Here is a 22,468-nt window from a genome sequence, read left to right as displayed (position 1 = left end):
GAGTTTCAAGGCTGTGAGGCGTGTCTGTCTGCGTAATAAGTGGAGGAAGAGAGAAGTCAGACAGGACACAGAATAGGATCCAAAGTTATTATTGCTTCTAATTTGGCCAATGCGAGGCCCTGATCTCGCAAAACACACACTTGTATATTTATTCACAGTTTCCACTCATGCACAATACGTTTCACTCCCACCAGAGGTATCATTTCACTGAATTCCAGAGCAACTTGCAGCAGTTTCAGTTTGGTGTGTTCCTGAAAGTACTTCTTCTCATTTATCTGTGCTGATAGTTCTGGTAAATTCTTATATGGAATCGAAACTGCACATGCACGCCCTCTGTGGTTGTTTTTTCAGCCATCCTTGCTGCAAAAGTGATATTTTTTCTTCTTAGTGCACTAAAAAATGTGTTCGAGTTGCATCAAAACATAATAAAAAATGCACATTCCAAATAAGAAGCTAATCTAGTATATATAATTCATTTTAAAGTCTCCGTATTGGCAATATGCACTTCATATGAAATGAAACCTGTCATCAGGATGTAGGCCAGTCCCTGGTTAGTTGTCATGGAGAATCTATCAGTGCAGAGCTTGGTTCATATATCTGCGTCACTGCAGACGAGCCCATAAACCAGCTTACCAGCTTACCCTTTATGTGCAGTGACACACACGTTCAGCCGCGCACGGCCAGCCGTGCACACGCACTACACACACTTTAGGTATCATGCACCATCTTCTTGACAGTAGGAAAGAAGTTAGAAAGTATGGCTCTAATGTGCAAGAAGTTATGCAAAGTGAGGAAGCCGCACCAAAACCAAAATACTTTAAAAAATACAGAGCTTTCACAGGTAAATTATTAAATATTGGAGTACATTTGAAAAATGACAGACTTTAATGTAAATGCTATCATTTCCTAATGCAGCAGGAACACACTAAGTTGAGTAGAAAATCTCATCATCAGTGCATAATATATATATATATATATATATATATATATATATATATATATATATATATATATATATATATATATGTCTAATAGGTGTTTTTGCTCTTGTTTTCACTTGTTGGTATATCTGTACAGCAATGCAATTATAAGACATGTTTCAAAGTTCCATGTTTTTGCAGTTTTGTTGATTTGCAAAGATTCATTTTCAGGAATCAGTGTGTGTCTTTGCAGACTGTTAATAGATAGCGGGTCAGTGACACTTGCCTCTCTTCCCCATTCACCAACTGGCTCAGTGTCAGGCTTACTGCTCGTGATACTTACCTCGAAGCAGCTCCAGGACTTACCTGACCTCTGACTTGTCAAGTGGATGATATTGGCTTGGTTTCCGATGTCTGACGACATCAGAGGATTGGTGGGGGATTTCAGACAGACCCCTTGGCAGCTTGCCAAACCAGTTGCTGCTTGAAGAGTGTTGCATGTGTGTGTGTGTGTGTGTGTGTATTTGGGGGGGGGGATGTGGTAGAATAGCAAATGTAGAATATTCATGTGGTTTGTTTAGATGTTGAGCATGTAGCTCATATTGTGTGTGACTTACAGAACAAATGCTTCATGTTCAGGAACATGGTTGAGGGAGCAAAAACGGCTTCTTTTTTTGGTGCCTGAATTTTTCATCTCGTCTAAACTGTCTCTTCTCATAATTTTCAAATAATAAATAAAACCCTGCTTTCATTCTGCTTCTTCCTCCTTCCTGTCCCTGTTTTCACCATTACTACACGTGGAAGTTCATTAAGGGATTACAATGAACCCGTGAGCCAAACGTGCCTTTCTCGACTCTCCTCCTTAACACCTTTTACTATTTTTATTTTCCTTCTGGATTTTCATTAGGATGTTGAGTCAGCTTGGGATCCTGCACTGTCTTTGGTCCAAGTAGTTTTTCTTAGGAGTCAGAGACAGCAGAGTTTCAACAACTCCCAATATTTGATGCATTTGGTGCCACAGTGTTTGGAAAGACGAGCAGAGGCATCATTCAGTGTAAATGTTTACTATCCACAGTCACATTTTCTATCTTTGATGTGCACCTTCTCCAGAATCAGTGTGCATTTAATGTGGACAGCCTGTGAATGTCAAACAGAACAACACAAGGTTGAATATAGAAGGATCTGGCTTCATTAAATAGGTGTGAACCTGTTGTGAATGCTGCAATCACACATGTATATGCAAAAGTCCCAAACTATAACTTTCAAGTTAAATATGTCTCATTTCACATAAAATCTTAAAAACAGCATTCTCAACTTTTATGTAAAGTATGGTTTATGCAGGACTGCACCACATGCAGTGCTTTCTGGTGATGGTATTGAAGTCAAACTTTTCATGCTTGCAAAAGCAGCAGATGAAAAAAGAAAGGCCAATTAATCAGTTAAAAATGATTTTCAATATAATTTGTCAGTTATTTTTATAATTTATTGTTCCCCCAAATTTGAATCTCGGTAAATATAGCTAATCTATGCTAAAAGAAGTTGAGGTTAAACACAATTTGGTTTATTTTTAGAAGAGCAGCTGCATTTCAGAATGCAAACTATGCTGTCGATAGTTAGGCCTCTGCTGGGAGTATTCAAGCAGTCCTCTTTATATCTGTGTTGTCAACCAGGGGTTGTAGCCACCCGAGGCCTCCAGCGCTGCCTGGAACAATATTTGCTTTAGATGATTTTAGCATATTAGCTAATAAGGTGGATTCTCATACAAAGCAGTGTTTGTGCTCGAATACATTTGGTGCTGAGTTTGCAAATTACAGTGGCATGTGGCAGGAGGGATTGACCCACTGCTGATTGAGAAGATGAGTATTTCCCATTACTATTATCCTCCTTGCTCCTTGACCAGACTGCCTGGTGTCCCCCCTGAACCGGATATTCCAACATTAGAGTCCAGTCCACCTGTGAACTGTTCCGCAGCCGCTAATGAGATTCACCGATGTGCTGTGTGCTGCGAGCCGTGCTGGAAGACCCGGCTGTTCGAACCGGCTGTCAAACAGAAGCCACACTGTGAGTCGATTCCTGAAGCCAACATCAGCAGTCACTCTTCGTATCACATCATGACCCGGAGCACGGGCGGCTTGTTTTCTTCTACTTGAATTCAACTTGTACAAATATCTGATAACCGTACGGCCGTGCACAGTCGTTCACACGTGTATCACAGACTTGTGTAAAAAAGATTTACGAGCGGTTTTATAGACGTACATCGCAAAGAGCACAAAATGAACATGTTTGCATTTCATCTATCATTAAATACATTGTTTGCTCTGTCCTCTCCATGAGACCTTTTAAACATTTTAAACAGCATTAACTGTTAAGTATATAGACTGAACACACATTCCTTTACATCAAACAATGAACCATATTCTACATGTTATTACCTACAACACTACAACTCAGTCTGTGTGTGAGTGGGGGAAACACAACTTTTCTGAAATGTTACTATGCAGCCGTAGAAAGTAGTTCATCAGCTCATCAGCAATAACAATAGCAGCCTCCATGGCTATTCTGTGTGTGTCACCTGTTCAAACTTCCGAGTTTCACTGAGAATTTTGATTTCTATTTTCATTTATTTATTTATTTTGGATATTCCGCAGACACCGTTTGTCCAGACAAACTGCAAAGACTTTTCTAAGCATCTGGAAAAATGAGGAAAAAAACAATTGACTGTGAACTGGACTTGAGGGATTTTTTTTTTACGCAGCCCTTGAGATTCAGAGAGTCTGTCCAAGTCCATATTTTTCCTCAGTCTTCTAACAAATTGTTCTGCTTTTTTGACCTGTCATGACTGATGGCAACAAGCTGCTGTAGCAAAGTAAATAGGAACTGAATCGCTCAGTGTGTGACTCAGCTTCCTGTATGATAATGTGGTTGGACATGTTAATACCACAGAGATGTTCATGTTTCTTTCTCATGTAAAAATTAAAAAAACAAAAGACTCTATGCAGACACAGATGTTAAAACAATGGGATTTGGATGAATTAACTTCAAACTGATCCTCAGAGCATTTAAACTGTGCACCTCATCCACAAGAGAAGGCAGGTGACTTGAATAAATTGATTAGGTTGATCTGAAAATGACGACGCAGTTTATGAAGTCCAGGCAGTGATCGGCTGCTTGGCTTGTGTCAGAAAATGCTCTGCAGAGGTGCTTTCCGGAAGGTGTTGGGACCCAGATGCAGCTTTGTTTCAGTTCCATGTATATGTTCTCTATTTTTTTTAAAAAAAGAACACCACACAAACAAGTCTAGGAAATTTACCTTATCGTATATCTGGGTCATTCATTCTATCGCTGAAAAAAATACTCACAATGAAGCAAAAAAATGCAGGAATAAGGGTGCAGTTACAGGGTCCCTTATACTTTTACTGCACAGAACTATGCAAATATACTGTGACTGATCCTGGAAGAGCCATTGTTAGGCCTCTTTTTCCAGTTTATTAAAGATTAGGATGAAGAATACATATGGGTCAGATGTGAAACAACAGGTAAAAGTAAGCATGGCTGCACATAAACTGAATTATGGATCCTATTTAGTTAAATGTACTGTCACTGTCTTGAGAACATGTTCTTCCCGTTTAATGGGGAAGCCGGAAAGCCCCTGAATAATACAAGCAAAGGTCACATTTCCAGTATCGAGGCAGCAGAGCACCATCTGCTGGTCAGACCTCCCACAGCTCAGTGCTTCCAGCCCACTAGGTGGCGCTCTTCGGTTGAATCTCAGTGGGGGCATTTCTCGGTCTGTCTCTCCTTCACCCTCGGTTTTCCCACACAGAAACGTTACCATGTGTATTTGTGCAGCTGTGTCGGGTAAACAGAGTCGACCCTGAGCCAAGTTTAGGTCATTTTAAACTTTACTGCGGTGCATGATGGTCCTGTTATTGAAGCTCGGATGAGTAATTTGCACTAATTGGATGCAACAGTCGACTCATCAATCATCCAGACAGTGTCTGTTTCCTCTCTGTGTGTCAGGATTATGTGTGAGGAGTGATTTAGGGTCAGTATGGAGCTTTGTGAGCTGAAGAGATCTGAAGTCAGGGTTGCGTGACTGATGTGACTCCAGAGTATCAGCAATAAAACCTCGTTTTATTGTTTTCTGCATTTTGACACCTGTGTCCGAAGTGGAAAGTAACCAAGCATCTAAAAATGCAGAATAAAGTGCGTTTTGGGAAGATCTCAGTATTGATCGTGCGTGTTTGTGTGCGCAGGAATGTGCCTTTTTTCAGATCAACTCTTCATTTTTTGACATTTTCTTCATTGTTTCCTATAGAACATCTGTAACATGTTAGAGGGAAAGAACCATAGATGGAGACCGCGCTGAACATGTGCAGCCACACCCTATGGAAATCTGTTTGTCTGACTCTGAGTTGACACAGATTTCAGCTCACGTGAGGTTACTGCTGGCTTTTTATTGCTGCAGAGGAACAAAGAGGATCTTATTGTAGCTGTCTTGATACCCACCCCGGCCTTTTGGTTTGCCAGGGGCTGCAGGTGATGTGGCAGTAATTTGGTGCTGTGGCCGGTCATTTGGCACTTTGCTCTGTCATGAAAGGTTTAGGGTGGGGTTCCACTGCTCCGTCTCGCCTCTTGCAGACTGCAGCTTTGGTGAGCGGTGATTTAGTGTGAGCTGTACTTGAGCTGCTCCCACCGGGTCCATAAGAATGGGACAAAACTTGTAAGATGAGAAGAGGACAAAATAAAATTGGTGTGTAATTGAGGTCTGGGATGAATAGCGAGGACGGTTAAATAAAGAGGAGAGTAAAACGTAGACTGAGTGATGATGAGCCGGGGGGGGGGGGGGGGTGACCCTGGGAAGCATAAACAAAACATCACAAGACAAAGATGAATAATAAAAAAAGCCTGGAATAAAATTTGCTGACTCAAGTCCCAGTGGACCACGTCACAGTCTCCCAGCTCATCTCCTCCAGGTCGGATGTCGCACACCACCGCTCAGCTCGTCTTCATCGTCTGGGAATACCCCTCCACCCCACAGCCTCTTTTCTTTAACGTAGTTTTGAGGCTTTGCCACCTTTTCTTCCCCTTGGCTATCTTTAGCTCTTGACATTTATTTTTTTGATGCTTTTAAAAATATTAAACATGCTCTCAGAGTGTTTTCAGAGTCCCTGAAGACTCGGGTCCAACTAATACATATAACATCAGTTTTTGGACGTGAGCGCCTTTCCTTCATCTCTTCATCTTCTGAAGTGCTCTGTCCAAATGGAGTCACGGGGTCAACGGTCTCAGTGGAAAACAGAAAGTCGCAGACGTGCTCGTTTTCTGAATCATCCGCCGGCCCTCGAGCTCATGCTTTAATTGGGAAACATCCTGTTAAATCTCCCCACGAAGTTATCCTAAATATTTGTGATACTGTTGTGCCAATCGGTGATTTCAGCCACCTCACAACATGAAACATTATCTCTATAGGGGATGAAACATGTACAGTGTAGACAGGTTGACACAGCCTCCTCTAACAACCTTCATCATTTCTGAATCAGGATCCCTTAACTCCTGGAGAGCTCCCAGAAATCCTGAGGAAAGAGGATTTATTTTATTGCATCGGGCATCTGCACAGCGGGGAACAAATAAAACAGTTTTTAACACACCGAGCGTCAGGAAACAGCTTGGATTTTTGCTTGCAGACATAAAATGTTTCTATAGCAAACAAGAGCTGCTCTTAGTGAAAACACAAGTCTGTCTCCACAAAACTTTGAGCTTTATATAAAATGTAAGTAAAAGCAGTTTGCAAAAGTGTTCACACTATAGAACCTGGATTTTTAAAAGTAAATGCAATGCGACCATGTGTTTATGTGTGTTAGGGAAATAATTATGCATTTCAAATGATACTGTCTGCCTTGTTAAACTCATTAATTCCTGGACTACATTTTGATTTAAAAAAAAAAAACCCAGGATTTATTAGTCTAGTGATTTTGCTGGTGCCTCATAAATAAGAGCTGTGTGTTTATAATCAGAGCTTTTCCTGTTTGGCGCTCAGAGAAAAGACACTTCAAAGGTCGGCAGGGTCAGAGCGAACCGTTTCTGTGTTTCTGTGCAGATGTGATGAGTAAGACGTATAAAGACCAGAGCTGACTGTGGAACTAACTGAATGAGTTCACAAGTCTATTGCAGGGGAAACACCTGGAGAACACACACACACACACAGGGAGAACATGCAGGCCACACACAACATGACTCGACCCACGTACTTGAACCATAACCGTACTTGACTGTAAATCACTATCAATCCACCCCGTCAGGAAATAAACTGAAGTAGTAAAAAAACTCATCTCGTTGCAACAAACTCCAACATTTGTTTGTTTGTGTTGTTCAGTGACTTCGGGGTCACATCACCTAAATATTTGTGTTGTCTTGTCACCAAAATCATACTGAAACGCAGAGGGAGCTAACAAACGAAGGCAGCCGCAGACCAACAGCTCTCATGTTCTGCAAGGCTAAACTCTTATGATGCTGGTGACTGTGATGGAAACCAATGTATGCATTCCTCAGTGCAAACATATTGGAGATCTGAAGCGATATTTATTTTTTTTGGAGGGGGTGTATCCGATACTGTAATGAAACCTTATTTACAGCACGTCGTTCTTATGCCTATGGATATTGGCTGACCCGCTTTTTCCTGCATTTTGGAGAAAGAACCACCATCACACACACAAAAAAAAACATTTGAAATTATCCAAGCACTGTGAAACACGCTTCATCACTTTCACTTCTGGGTTTACGGGTCAGTCTTGAAGCAAAGCAGCATTTCACAATTCCTCCTCTCAAGGTTTCCTGCCAGCTGGCTCCACTTGTTTTTGTGAAAATCAGCTCTGGGAATTCCTACAAACCTCGTCTATGAAAGGACAGATCAACGTCTCAACATCTGCATGTTATTTCATTTCATTAAAATTCTTACTAATAAGCCTCTGATCTGGAGTTCAATTCCAGAGATGCTCAGAACCCCACCCTCCCTTTTAGATAACTCAGTCATTTCTTTGATTGACACAACTAAGATAATTCCACACTTTGAAGCTCATGCTTGCTGTGTTTCACATGTTAAATGACATGTGATTATGACTTTAGGTCCACTTACATGTGTGTAGAGCAACTTGGACACAATAACTATTCTTATTTGGATGGATGGAGATCAAGAGACATGAAGAAAAGAAAGAAATACAGCAAAGAAAGTGTGTTTTTATCCACATTCTGTCTCCTGTCATCTTATGAGACTGAGTACAGTTATCCAACTACAGTGAATGAAGCATTATAACTCAAGTACAGCGATTCAGGGGGGCAAAGGCTAAAAGATGTCGTCATATAAAAGAAAAAAGATGACTGCTCTGACCCCGATTTACAGTCAGTCTGCATGCCGGTGGCTTTATTTCCTCCTGACCGTACTGCACGGAATTCACAGTCACGTTTTAGTGTTGCCAACCTTTCGTCTTGAACTTTGAAATGAAATTATCTCAGATGTTTGGTTGTTTAAAGTCAGCGTGACTGTGACGTGTGAAGTACGGCGTCCTCATGTGACGGCTCCACCTGTCAGAGGGCGTTGTTTCCAAACTGAGATTACAGCGCAGCGTAATTATCCTCACTTTGCCCTGATAGCGTTCACGATATGAAATAACATCACTTTTCACACTTGTAAATCCTCATCATTTCGCCCAGTGCCTGTTATTTAACACCACACCTTCCAGACGAAGTGTAATTCAGCAAAAGACTGACTTTCACACCAGGTGGAGGAATGAATCAAATATTGAGTAAGTGTTATCTAGTTGTCCTCTCAGAACAGTTAAATCCCTTCATGGAGAACAAGTCGTGCATCTGTTATCAATATAATGTTCTGACTCCATTTTCCCAGATTCCAGGAGTTTTAATTCCTCCACGTCTTCAACCTGTCAGCTAATAAACTGGAGCTACAGGCGAACATCGTCTAATCACTTGGCTCACTTTCCAGGAAAGCTGCTAGTAAACCGTTCACTCGTCTAACACCTACGTTGGTCCACAGTATGGAGTCATTTCACAAAAACTCCTCTGAAATAGCGACATGGCTACGTTTTAGCCGCCCAGTAATTTCTATGGGCAGAACTTCAGGTCACGGGACTGTCAGCTTTCTGTCTGGATCTCAAGATAAACATGGTGGACATTTCTTCTATTTTTGGTAGAAATTATTCTATTTTGAGATATCTTGTGGCTTTTTTTTAACAGTTTGAGTTGCTCTTAGTTGCAGTTACATTTGTCCACAAACACTCTTCTCTGTGCATTGAATGATAGCTTCTGTTTGATTTTCAAAACATTACTAAATCTTTGACAAATGAACGAAACAGATCAAAGCATTTTAGCCACAAACTGTAACAAAAGTCTGTTTATTCTATTGTAAGTTTTAAAAATCCATGATCTTGTAAAATATTATACATCAGGAATTGTATTAAAAGCATTTAACAAGCTGCTCCCAACTAATATACAAAAATTCTTCACAGTTCGGGTGAGAGGGATGCGAGAATTTCACAATACTCAAATCTGGAGCGTTTTTGTGTGTCTGTACATGGAGTTAAACTTTGTAACAGCCAGGATATCATACACAAGAACCTTCACATCTGTCGTAATTGTAAACACACGGCGCTTAATTTTCTAATGCGCAGCGCAGAGAGTAAACTACAACACGTACAAGTCATGCAAGTGATCCATACAATAGCAGGGTCTGTAAACACAAAGGACCACACAGACATGCACCGATGATAAATCAGCCTACGACCGACATGGGTGTCCCACACACACACACACACACACACACACACACACACACACACACACACACACACACCTCCACAGAGACATACGCATCTGTTTAGAAGTGAAATAACAGCACAACACAATCCTCCTCCCGCTGTTGTTGGGGTGATAACATGGCAGTCGCCGCACACGTCAGCCTGTTTATCAGAACTTGTAGCAGTAACATACAGAACAAAGCTACCACAGATGTTTTCCGTGATGAATTTCATCACGTATTGTCACAACTGTTTGGACTGTTGGCTGCTTGAAAGCTGGTGCTCCAACTAACTCGTGTGTGAAGATACACAGGAGGAAGGTTTCAGTGTAGCTGCAGTGAGTGAGAATCTTCACATTGTGTGTAAACCAACAAACGATGGCAGATGAGCCCTCGTCGTGTGTTATACTAAATATTTTATCATTAAATATAGACAAATTTGAAGCAAAGTTGAAGGAAGGTGCCTTAAAGGAATACTCCGAAGATCCACGCCCTATCCCGATCATTTACAGAGTGAGATAAGCTCATAAATACCTTTTTTGTGTCTATTCGTCCAGTGCCTGGCTCCCAGCTGTTAGCATCGTAGTTAGCTTAGGTAAACTACGGCAGGTGAAGAGGAGACAGAGCCAGACTGAGAAAGTGGACAAAATACTCCTTCCAGTGGTCCAGGGGATGGCGTATTAGCACGTGAAGTAAATCCGAATGGTTATAAAGCATTTTAAAATACTTTTTTTCTTTTCAATCCGTTAAAATAATGTTTTGATCCACACAGACCTGAGCATGCCAGTGCTCCGCGGAAGGATATACTGGAGCACAGCAGTAGGAGCATAGACTCAGCCGCTGTGCGCCTGGTATATCCTTTCCAGCGCACTATGCTTGTTCAGTTTTGTGTGGATCAAAACGCTATTTTAAGGGATTGAAAAGGAAAACACGTCTTTTAAAAAGTTTTATAACCATTCAGATTTACTTTGCGTGCTAATACGCCGTCCCCTGGACCACTGGAAGGAGTATTTTGTCCACTTTCTCAGTCTGGCTCTGTCTCCTCTTCACCTGCCGTAGTTTAGCTAAGCTAACTACGATGCTAACAGCTGTTAGCCAGGCACTGGACGAACGGACACAAAAAAGGTATTTATGAGCTTATCTCACTCTGTAAATGATCGGGATAGGGCGTGGGTCCAAAATCTTCGGAGTATTCTTTGAAGTTATTGAGGTTAAGTTATTGAGTGAGTCTTGATGAGCATTACATCTAAACGTGTGTGATAGTGTGTATTTTCACTCTCCACAGTGTGTGTGACCTCGTGTCCTTTATTGGCCCATATTGATTTGAGCCTATTGGTACTTAAGTGGGTTTAGAAGATGGATAGATGGATGGATTAATGTACCTAATGCATCTAAATTGATTTGCAAAAACCACTTTTTAAACTCTGGTCTGTGCTAAATAGAGCTGGTAAAATCACTCTGGGTGTTTCCTTGAGAAACTGTTCCTCGTTAATTCAGTGTTGCAATCGTGTCCAGTTAAAACTGAGCCAGATATAAAGAAATATGCAGTTTCTACACAACAGTCCATGTTTTGGCCTGGAAGTCTCGACTGAGTGTGCAGAAAGTCCCGCTGATCTCAGACTGTCCACTGCACCACCGTGCCTCATTCATTTACTTGGTGTGGGTGATTTGTTTATCTCTCTCTCTCCCTGAGATCATGTTCATGAAAGCGTCTGTAGGCGGCTGGGGGAACTCTCTGTTGCAGATTATTGAAGTTTTGTGAAGCGATATTTGAGAAAGGGCAGACATTGCCTCAATAAAATATGAGACCTATTGGAGAGCTGTGTTCCAGGTACATCTACAAACCTGCTTTTACAACTTTACTACAAGCGCAACATAAAGAGGTAAAGAAATGTGCTCAAAACTGCGATTTATCTGATTCATTTGAGTTAAATACGAAGTGTGTTTAGTATAAAAGACCCTCTATTTGTTCTGTCATGTCATGTCACTTATGTTCATGTTTTAAAATTTGGATTTTACAGCTCTTGAGGGATTATTTGTATAACTGATCATTACAGTCTAAATTGTATTTATACAGCAGTTTCGCAAGCAATCAGGACAATGTATTTTATAATAAATATAGAAATGACACAGAAGGGGTCATTTGAAAATAATAAAATCATCAAATTAAAAGTCACGTAAAATTCAGATTAAACTAGAAGGAAAATGAAAAATCATCTGAAAATCTTGAAAACCAGATGTGAACTGGACAGTTGGTCTAGTGTGTGTTTAGATCCTGTGGACAGAATTTTGGATCAACTGTGGTTTTTGTATGTTATTTTTTACTGAAACCAAAGTCAAGGAAATTACAATAACCTATTCTGAAATATTTGAAATCAAAGATGACCTTTTCCAAATGAGCAGAATTGAAGAAAGAAACGGTTTGATCTTTTTAAAGCCACATTTGTTTAAAACAGGAGTGCATGACTTCGATGACTGACTGAATCAGCATCAGACCTACACCAGGGCGGTGACCTTGTCTTTACACGCTATTGCAATTGAAACCATATTCATGGAAACATAAGTTTATATGACAAATTTCAGATCCCTGCGTGTAATTTGCACTTTGAGTGACTTTGCTCTACATTACAGGAACTCCAGGGCGTCTCCCGGAGCCACCGCCATGCGGCGCTGCTGGGAGCTGCTGCACACTTTATCTTTGAATTCAACCAAGTGAAAATGTTTCAACATGTCAGAGTTTCACCAGGCATGTGTTTCCACACCCTTCACACCCCTGAAATTCACTTCACAATGCACCACATTTTACCCTTTCGGCTTTTTAAAGTCAGATCAACAAGTTGTAACTGCATCTCATCCTCCTCTGTGGTTCATTTTGGTTGACATGCGCTGGCATACCCTGGAGGCTTTTGGTACATTTACTTCAAAAGCTCCAAAGGAAATCAACTGACTCACCCGTTAACGTGTATGCACATGAAGAATTAACCAAAGGTGCACGCACATTCACACCTCACACAGCCATCTCATAACTCTTTACTAGTTTGAAGACATCGATGCCTCTGTTCCTATCACAATTCAAACACAGGAGATCTTCAGTCTTTACTTTGATGGTTAAAGCTGCCTCTCAGAATTTATCACAAACTTCCCCGCCAGGCCTCAGCAGATCACATTCAGCAGTCTATATTCGAGGGAAATTCTCTTTAACTGCAAAAAGATGACTGGGAATCAGCCAGGGTAAACCACCCCCGACTCCCTTTACTCCCGAAATTCCCTTTAACTCCAAAAAGATAACTGGGAATCAGAAAAACTCCAGAGAAACAATAGAGATAGAGAGCCAAGGTAAACCACCTCCGACTCTCCTCCCTCTCTCCTCCTCTGCTCCTGGACTTCCTTGTGAAAACCTCCAGCTGTTGCCGGCTCCCTGCTGGGAGAGAGAAGGGGGGGGGGCTTGTATTGCTGTTGTGTTGTTGTGGGTCGTTTAAGGAAGGAGAAAAGAGTTGGGGCAGGAGGGTAGGGCAGCCAGGGGCAGATTAGTGACTGAGGGATGAGGAAAAAGCTAAAGAACAGCAAATCCTCGCAGCGTGAGAAGAGAGGAGTGGGCAGGCAGCAGTGAGTCATGTACCATCCCAGGACAGCAGTGCCGCTGTTATCTCCAGCTCTCCACAGACCTGACCTGGCTCCAAGTTCTCACATGTCTCAATAAGAACTTGGACCTTATTTCCACTGAATTCTTCCCACATCTCAAATAATTAAATTACAATCTGAAAATGTCGTTTTTATTTGAAATTCACTGCACTTTATCACCGTGAATCCAAAGCTATCAAAATGAATGATCATAAATATAACAGTTATGGCTTCATAATATATCAATATTAGATGGATCAATGCACATTTATCACTAGGACAGATATCCTCTTATCTTTGGGACGTTATAATATAGTGAGGTAATTTCTTTCAGTAGTTTATATTTTTCCACACATATGCCAAAGTGATGGATGCAGCCATTGTTATTGTGATAATATCTTTTTAACAATCCTCTCTGCATACACTTGATCCTAAGTTATTTTACTGACATGCCTTGTCTTCATGAAGATAACTCAGGCTGTTGGTGGCCTGAAGGAATTCATCAGTAGACAAACAAGACTCATCTGTGTTTCACACATTTGTAACATGAGGCATTAAAATGCATTTTGAAGAACCTCCAGATATGAACTTATCTTGGGAAAAGGGGCAGAAGCCCTCATCAGACATTTTTGACAACTTCACAGCCATGAAATCAAAAAAATATCGCGTAAAGGTCAAAAAAGAACATTACTAGCTATTTAGTTGAGCATCGTGCTACAACAGGAAAAGAGAAGGAACAATCAAGGCTGTGTGAAGATGTAAACACTCGGCTTTCCTCAGCGGTAACTGGTCGATTTCTCCTGTCAGTGAAATTACGGTGATCAGGTGACAGTTTCTCAGCATTTATAAGGACCAGCTGTTGGCCTCCTCACGATCTGGCTAATTTCCTGCAACAACTTGAATGTTTGTCTTACGGATGAGAGAGCGATATCAGCCTGCTCGTTCTGGCAACTCCCCACAAGAAAGCAAACGAGCATTTTTCCTGAAATGTCACACTTAAAATCTATTATCAGACCGCTGAGCAAATGCAGGAATACGCTCTTCGGTACTGTAAATACCTCTTGATTAGGTGATTTATCGCATATGGGAATTCTCTTCATGCAGCTTTGTGATTTGCTTGAATTGCACGTAACACTGAATGTCACTTTTAGGCATCATGACCATAATTACCCCATCATGTCTGATTTGCGCAACTCGACTCCTTCTGCCTCGTTGGCGGAACTAAACAAAGCTAATTTCCTTGGAGAGAGCCTTGATCTTATTTTCATGTTCTCACACACCAAACTGGAAACATGCAGAGGCACGGACGAGTGACTCAGATTCACATATTTTCTTCTTTTGTCTGCCAAGAGGTCACGATTCTCCTCCTCCATCTCCTCCTCCTCCCGATGACCAACAGTGTGTTCTGCAGATCATGAAAACTGCAATCGAGCGTCTCGGCAGCAGCGCACACAGAAAAAGAACAGATCTTTGTGTGGGAAAACGATTCTTTCCTTTTAGTGAACAGACAAGAGGAAAACCCTGTCAGGGCCCAAAGGAACGGCCAGAGGAAATACTGAGTCACCAGCACCAGAAAGAACAGTCTCCCGCTGCAGTGCTCACCCCTCGGGTGGATTGACTCTATTACCAGTGGCGTCTAGACAGAGTTCAGCACAAAAAAAAAGTGATGAGTTGATCCAGACTGCTGGCCACAAAGCCTGAGGAGAGAATAGAAATGAATGCATATCCTCAACTTCTGAGGGCAAGGCCAGAACAGTCACTCTATGAAAACCCCCACACATGGAGGAAGACCCCCCCCCCCCCCCCCCCCCCCCGGCCCCACCCCCCGCCCCACCCCCCACCCCTCCTGCCTGGATCTGCTGGTTCAGACAGTGTCAGCTCCAGTTCCGCTGAAAGTTAATAAAAATGAAGGACAGAAGGTGAAAGCTGGATGGAGAGTTGAGGTTAAATAAAGAAACGAAGGCAGCAAATATCACGAAAGACGTGGACGAACAATACAGGCCATCAAAGTCCAAAAAAACAACATGTTTCATTGTAAAACAGAAATTATGTGTTATGTTAAACAACAGAGGAAGCAGGACAGATGAATGGACGGCTGATCACATCCTGTTGTTTCCTCCCTGCAGCTCTCTCTCTCTCTCTCCATCCGTCCTCATGTCAGCTGCTGAGTTATGAAGACAGATGGTCGTTCTTATCATTGGATGGATTCCAGCGCAAACATTAATTTGATCCTTTTATCAGTTGTTATTTCCGCCGGCCTAATCTCTCCGACGAAACTAAGGTACGAAGCAATTATATAGCATTATCAAGGAAATATGTGGATTAGCTTACATTCCACAGGCCCTAATCCAAATCAACACAAACACACACGACACACACACACTCTATGTTAAATCACAACAGTATTTAAAGAAATGGAAATGCATCATTTGGGAGTAAGGAGTTTGTAATTTATGATTAGTGATGTGCAGATTCATATAAAAAAAAAGATCATTCTGGTACCATGTGAGTCTTTTTTGGATTGATTTTCATATGAAAATGCCTATAATTATATATAAAACCACTTTACAGCTGGTGGGAAAATAAATCTTATATTATCTTATTATCTTATCAAATATTACTATCTTATCTATAACATATTGAACTAATTAATATGAGTATAGTAAGATTTGATTTGACTTGAAATGTGTGGTGCTTTTTTAAATCTTCTCTCCATCTTCCTGCTAGATTCACACACAGTAAAACAGCCATGTACGTGCGTGCGTGTATTTGTGCAGCATTTAATCAAGCAGTTCCTCCACTGAATGAACTCTTGTTGCACTAGTGGTCAGTGTTTTAAAAAAAAACTCACAACACACACACACACAGGGGTTAAAATACAGGTTCCTGTGATCTGTGCGCACTCCAGACCTCCAATAAAATAAATGTACACCTACATTTGTCAACCGCAAAGCACCGGATAAACACCGCTCTCAAAGGCAGTGTCTCTGTGCAGATCTCTCTGCAAACATATATGCATGTAAATGAATGTATTTTTACTTGAAAGCGTTGCGGTTCCCTGCGTAATGAAAACATCTGCGGAATCTGGGGAAAATATCCCGATCTGTCTTCACCTGGACCCGTTTTTGACCTCAGATGTTGCCTCAGCCATCAGGAAAAAAAAACAAAACAACACCTTATTTACACTCAGGACGAGCCTGTCTGCCTGACTGCTTTATTCTTCATCAGAGGAGGATGTGGAAGTCAGACTGCGCGCAGCCTCTCCTTCAGTGCGTCTCTCTCTCTCTCTCTCTCTCTCTCTCTCTCTCTCTCTCTCTCTCTCTCTCTCTCTCTCTCTCTCTCTCTCTCTCTCTCTCTGGAGCAAATGATGGGACCAGTCTGCCGGACGTCGTGTGGATAGAAAGCATTTTTCCAAATGAGAAGAAAAATATTTTAGTCCAAGATTTTGATGCTTCTGTTGAATGCTTGCAGGTAGGGGCGTTTTCTGTCTCATATTGCCTTCATGTGAATATTAAATTACACTTAAGATGTTGTTATTGCTCATTGACTAAATATATTCGCCAACATGGATTCACCTTTACTTTTTTTAGATTGTTACTTACACTTTACTCATTGATTTATAGCTTAGTTTATTGTTATATTTTGAACTTTTTAGACGAATGATGATTTAAATTGTACACTTACTAGTTATTTGTTGAATTTAAGGTGCAAAATAGAGAAATTCAAAGATGTCTTGATTTTGAACCAGAGCACACTGCTTGATTTGCTGTCATTACTTTTGTCTCCTATAATATTTATGCTTTTCTGCTCGGGTATTTACCATTAGACTGGGGTGGGGCGACATCTGCTGGCCGTCTGTGTTCTGTTCTGAAAGACCTCTGTCTGTTTCTTCTTGTTTCAGTGGAATGGACCTGAAAGTCTGTATATATGTGCTGCTCTGTGCAGCCTCCACAGCGCTTCCCGGTGTTTGTGGTGAGAGTGAGAGCAGAGCTGAGTCCAGGTGGGCCAGGCAGAGCCTCCCGGGGCTGCAGGCCACACACACGGCAGTGTTACACACACCGTCGTTCCAAGGGCGGGAAGAAGAGGAAGACAGAGGGCGGAGAGAGGTGCTCTGTGGGATCGAGTGCCAGAGCAAGCTGCCGCTGATTGATCGGAGCGAACAAGAGAGGATTCTGGGATACCAAACCATGTATGAAAATGGCACTTGCACACACACAGATGTGAGTTTGGAAGCTTTCAACGAGACGACCGCGAAGCCATCTGCCATCTCATCAGGTCGTACCAGAAGGAGACGGCAGGTCTACGGAGCGGACGGCCGCTTCGTGATTTCGGACTCTCACTTCATCACCAACTACCCGTTCTCCACCGCGGTCTGCCTCTCCACCGGCTGCTCCGGCGTCCTGATATCGCCAAAGCACGTGTTGACAGCGGCACGCTGCATCCACGATGGCGACGACTACCTGGAGAGCACCAGAAAGCTGAAAGTAGGGGTCCTGCAGCTCAAGACGAAACGAAGAAGAGGGGGCAGGAGGAGAGGAGGGCAACACCGAGACGGGAGGGAAGAGGAAGGGCAGACAGGTGAGGAGACGGGAGGAGGTCCGCCGATGGAGGAGGGCGAAGAGAAGAACAGCATAGATGGGGATGTAGTGAGAGGGAGAAACAGAGGTGAAGGTGGAAAGCGCAGAGGAAGACGGGGTCACGACGGTGAAGTTAAGAGAAAAGGCAGAGGGAAAGGAAAGAGACTGAGTCGTAAGCGGCGCAGCGCCGCAGCTAAGAAGGAACCCGCCTTCCGCTGGGCCCGAGTCAAGCAAACTCAAATCCCTCAAGGATGGTTACGCACCAAGAGCTCCTCCAACCCTCTGTCCTCCGACTACGATTACGCAGTTCTGGAGCTGAAGCGGCCCGTCAAGCAGAAGCACATGGAGCTGGGCGTGGCTCCCTCCGCCGCCGCCCTGGCACGGATCCACTTCTCAGGCTACGATGCTGACAAAGGCGGCGACGAGAAGGTGGTGTACCGGTTCTGCTCAGTGGCGAAACAGTCCGACGATCTGATGTATCAGCACTGCGACGCGCAGGACGGCGCCAGGGGCGCCGGCATCTACGTTCGTCTCAGGCAGGAAGCGGGCAGGAAGGGGAAGTGGCAGAGGAGGGTGATAGGCGTGTTCTCCGGCCACCGCTGGGTGGAGGAAGACGGAGGCGAGCAGAAGGACTTCAACGTTGCGGTGAGGATCACGCCTCCCAAGTATGCCCAGATCTGCTATTGGATCCATGGAGATCCAAGCCTCTGTAAAGAGATCTGAACTCCCAACAGCCAACAAGAGAGCAAGATCACGTCTTAAAGGACTCAAAGATCAGAGCTGTTGTGCTTTTGTGACAAGTTTTTAAAAAGCCAAATGTATCTTCAAGATTAAAGTCTAATTCCAATGTGTCGACAGTGACAAAGTATTGCAAGAAAAGAGCGACATTCATCATCCCTCCAGCACAGAGCGCCTTGATGAGACGACCTGTTTGCTTCTTCAGTTCAACACAACATAAGCAGAAAATGTTGAGGATGAACCCTGAAGTTACAGTAACGACATTCGCTGTTTTATGTGTGACTGCTAAGACTCTGAGTGACTTCATGGTTGTGGATGTCTGATTGAGAATTTGTATGAAGCTTGAATGCAAATTTGAATAAAACATTTTCTTAACAGAGTGCTAACTTGATTTATGTCAAATTACAATGACTATGTTTACATGCAACTAAAATTCGGGTTCAGGTCAATATCTGGGTTTCTGAAACATTAGGAAAACCCCGTTTACATGCTTTAACAGACAGAGAGTTACCCTGTTTACAAGTCAGCGCATTCAATCGGGATATCTCTTTCCAAACCACGGCGCACGTCATCCTGTTCTCAAAACAAAACAGCTCTGACCTGAGCGGCTTTGTGTTGCCAGATTGGGTGGAGTTTCCGCCAAAGCAAGCTTCTTTATTAAACACGTTGGATGGGTTGACTGAATGATTATGTGTTTATGACGTGTTTTTTTTTTATTATACAAATACGGTTTTAACGTGCATTTTCAACCAAGATGGGGGTTTGGGCTGCTTTCTACGAGTTTCAGATGTTTTTACGGTCTAAGTAGGCAGATCTGGCAACCTCCTCCACTGGTCTGCAGAGGCAGACGCTGCTGCGGTGACTCCGTTCTGTGGACGGAACGCAGACAGAACGGTTGTTCTGTTGTACAGGATTTTTCTGCAGGCCGTACAAATCGCCGACTTTCAGAAGGAAGCATGTACGATGTGTGCGCTCAGAATAACAGTTCGCATCGTGCGTCACGGAAGCCTCACACGGACAAAAGTGTGGTGAATTTCGCGCCTACTCGTTGCTGGACTCAAAAGACCATGATTCATTGCGGATGGGAGCATGCGCAGAGCCAAAACCAATGTCCCTTAACTCGTTATCTGTTTACATGGCGGCACTTTCGAGTTTGAAAAGGAGTAACCCAGCGGTCTTTATCGGGTTTTACAAATCTCGAAAATGAGCTTTTCCGGGTTTTGGCGGGTGTTTACATGGCCACGCGCTACTGGGTTTCGAGTTTGAAAAGGGTTTGAAAAGGGTTATTGGCTGCATGTAAACGTACTGACTGTGTATCGGTGGAGATTCAGCAGATTCTAATGGTTAGTTCTTCCCTGCACCACAATTCTTTACAGTTAAAATTCAAATTTAGATGACTTAACACCTTGTCAAACTCATTTCAAAGAGATTAATACAGGTATTGATCGATATGTAGTTAAGTAATCACACTCTACACAGCATTTCCTGACTTTGATGTGCAAATGGGATGGATTTTTACACTTCCCGAGGTGACAAGTTTATGTTCAAAGTCATACAGTTTGCTTTTTTTGTTTCTTATATTTGCTAACATTTTTCAAAGCACCTTGATATAAATTAGGAGTACATGCACATTACAAAAGATAAACTATTCAATTTTCTATTCATTGCTTCAGTCATCCAAAAATTTATACATCAGTTCCAGAGTTTTGGATCGGTGGCGTGTTTGTCTGTACTGGCTGTGCAGCTTGTAAACAAAGAATGTACGTTTTCATTGTGATGAATTTTCCATCAAATGGTCACATTTTAAACCCTGAACCAGAGCAGAGATCAGAGAGGAGCCACCATCGTCATGTGTATTTGTTCTTTATTGCATCTCATTTGGACTCACATGCAAGTAGGGTTGAAGGAGGAAGGGCGATGCCATCCATAATGACCAAAAGAAGAAAAAAAATCAAAATGGAAAAGAAAAAAAAAACACAACTTTCATCAGAATACTTATAGCAAACATTATTTACCCACATTCTTTTTGATTTTATGCATCATAGTCACCTTTATTTTTCTTTCAACACTTTGTTTATGCCACAATGGATTAAGATACAGCCACTTTTTTTGGGAAATAAACAACACACAGAACATCCAGTGTATACTTGAGTGCTTTAGAGTGAATCCTCAAGACGTCTGCAGCAGTACTTCAACAAATGTACCAACCACTGCTGCATCACAAATAATCAAAAAAAGAGAAAAAGCCTGAGGCCCTGTTCCAATCACAAATACTTCATCTCATTTGCTTCCACATGATATTTCTTGTGGAGAAATGAGTTTTGTGAAAGTATTTGAATGCATCCCAGATTGAGTTGTGTTCATTGATATGATGGAGTGTCACTCCGCACCAGCAGAGGGCGCAACAGCTCACACTCTGGAGAAGGTCCCCATTCACTCCCACCTCTTGTTGCACATTGAGAGGTTTGTATAAAGAAGGTGGAAAGTTGTTTTTTTTTTTGTCTACTTCTTTTTTTTAACCCCCCTTCAACGTTAAAACTGAATGTAACTAAAAATATATGATATATTTATCACTCAAAATAAAGATTAAAGAAAATATGTATAATCTATCATTCAAAATAGACTAAAATGCATATGTCAATTTTAACAGTTTTGCATGTTTACAATCCCTAACAAAAAAAAGAACAATAATAATAAAGTAAAAACAAAACCGAACACTGTTTGACGTGTCCAATGATAGATCCAGAATTGCAGTGCAAGTTGCATCGACTGAGATGCGTTCCTCCAAAACTCGAAGTAGACAGGTGGGAGAATGGATGGCCAAGCAGATATAGGTACAACCAAGTTTTTATGACGTTAAACATAGCTGAGTATTAGTTTGGACGACAGGGATAGAGGAGTGGGGGGGGGGGGGGGGGGTTGGCCAGTGAAGTTACACCGAACACAGTCCACATTTAACAACACAGTCCTCATTTGGGAGATGCGCAAAGAAACCAACATATATCCACCATTCCAATCAGCTGATACGCCGAAATCCAGAATGAATCTAAATACACATTTAATTCCTTTTTTTTTTGGTTGATTTTCTGTAGTATATTAAGTAAAGGTTAACACTGAATTACACACACACCCACACACACACGTAAACGGAATCGTTTTTTTTTTGTAGTTTTTTTTTCTTTGTATCTAGGGTTCACATTCACATTTGTGCTACAACATTAGATAAGGAAGGAAGGTCATCTTCTTTCAAGGAGGAGAGGGCAGAGGGGCCGAAGATGGAAGAGTTGATGGCTGGTTGGCTGACGGGGCGGGAAGGGGGAGTGCAGACATCCACATCCACAGAGCTCCAGACACAACGACAAACCTGCAGAGAGAGGATCGACGATCACACTGGACTGAAACACAGACTCTGGAGAGCATCAGCACAAACACATGAGTAGAAAAACGTTCAAGGTTTGATTGAATTCATCTCCAGTGAAGACACACAGCACGTACCTCTGGTGTTTCTGGGTCCATCAGCCTACATGAAGTCCTTGATGTTGAGGTCGTCCAGAGCGTTCCTCGGTGGCGGCGGCTTTCTGGGGCTCTGGGCCATTCCAGGAGACATCTGCAGAGATGGCTCATGTTAGCACTCGCTCTTCTTTCACAAAGTGATGCATGGGGTTGTTATGAGGATTGAGCATGCTACCGGTGCCCCGGGGGTTGGTCCCGTGGCAGGGAAGCCAGGCCTTGCCATTGGCATCATGGGAGCTCCTGCACCTGGTGCCGGGGCCTTACACAGACACAGATGGAAGGTATAAGGC

General features: G+C 42.4%; 2 protein-coding genes across 20 annotated transcripts in view; one reads left to right on the top strand and one right to left on the bottom strand.

The window, feature by feature from the left end:
* The first annotated feature begins 16,699 nt into the window (after nucleotides 1-16,699).
* Nucleotides 16,700-19,000, top strand: LOC115402115 (serine protease 23-like). Its single transcript, XM_030110561.1, has 2 exons — nucleotides 16,700-16,821; nucleotides 17,252-19,000. The coding sequence occupies exons 1-2, from the start codon at nucleotides 16,799-16,801 to the stop codon at nucleotides 18,648-18,650; spliced, it is 1,422 nt and encodes a 473-aa protein (XP_029966421.1). The 5' UTR covers nucleotides 16,700-16,798; the 3' UTR covers nucleotides 18,651-19,000.
* Nucleotides 19,001-21,444: 2,444 nt separating this feature from the next.
* Nucleotides 21,445-22,468, bottom strand: part of LOC115402113 (clathrin coat assembly protein AP180) — a 34,154-nt gene continuing 33,130 nt past the window's right edge. For 11 of the 19 annotated variants that reach the window (XM_030110540.1, XM_030110539.1, XM_030110544.1 and 8 more), the window contains 3 exons: nucleotides 22,354-22,437; nucleotides 22,161-22,272; nucleotides 21,445-22,029 (listed from right to left, as the gene is read on the bottom strand). In XM_030110540.1, coding sequence (XP_029966400.1) covers nucleotides 22,186-22,272; nucleotides 22,354-22,437 — 171 coding nt within the window. In that variant the 3' untranslated portion in view covers nucleotides 21,445-22,029; nucleotides 22,161-22,185. The remainder of the gene's footprint in view (nucleotides 22,030-22,160; nucleotides 22,273-22,353; nucleotides 22,438-22,468) is intronic. The other 8 variants (XM_030110548.1, XM_030110549.1, XM_030110553.1 and 5 more) reach the window with 1 other exon arrangement.

This window comes from Salarias fasciatus, chromosome 15 (assembly GCF_902148845.1).
Source record: "Salarias fasciatus chromosome 15, fSalaFa1.1, whole genome shotgun sequence".
NCBI lineage: Eukaryota > Metazoa > Chordata > Actinopteri > Blenniiformes > Blenniidae > Salarias > Salarias fasciatus.
Note: the sequence above shows the minus strand (reverse complement) of the source record. Positions and strands in the feature narration are given on the sequence as shown.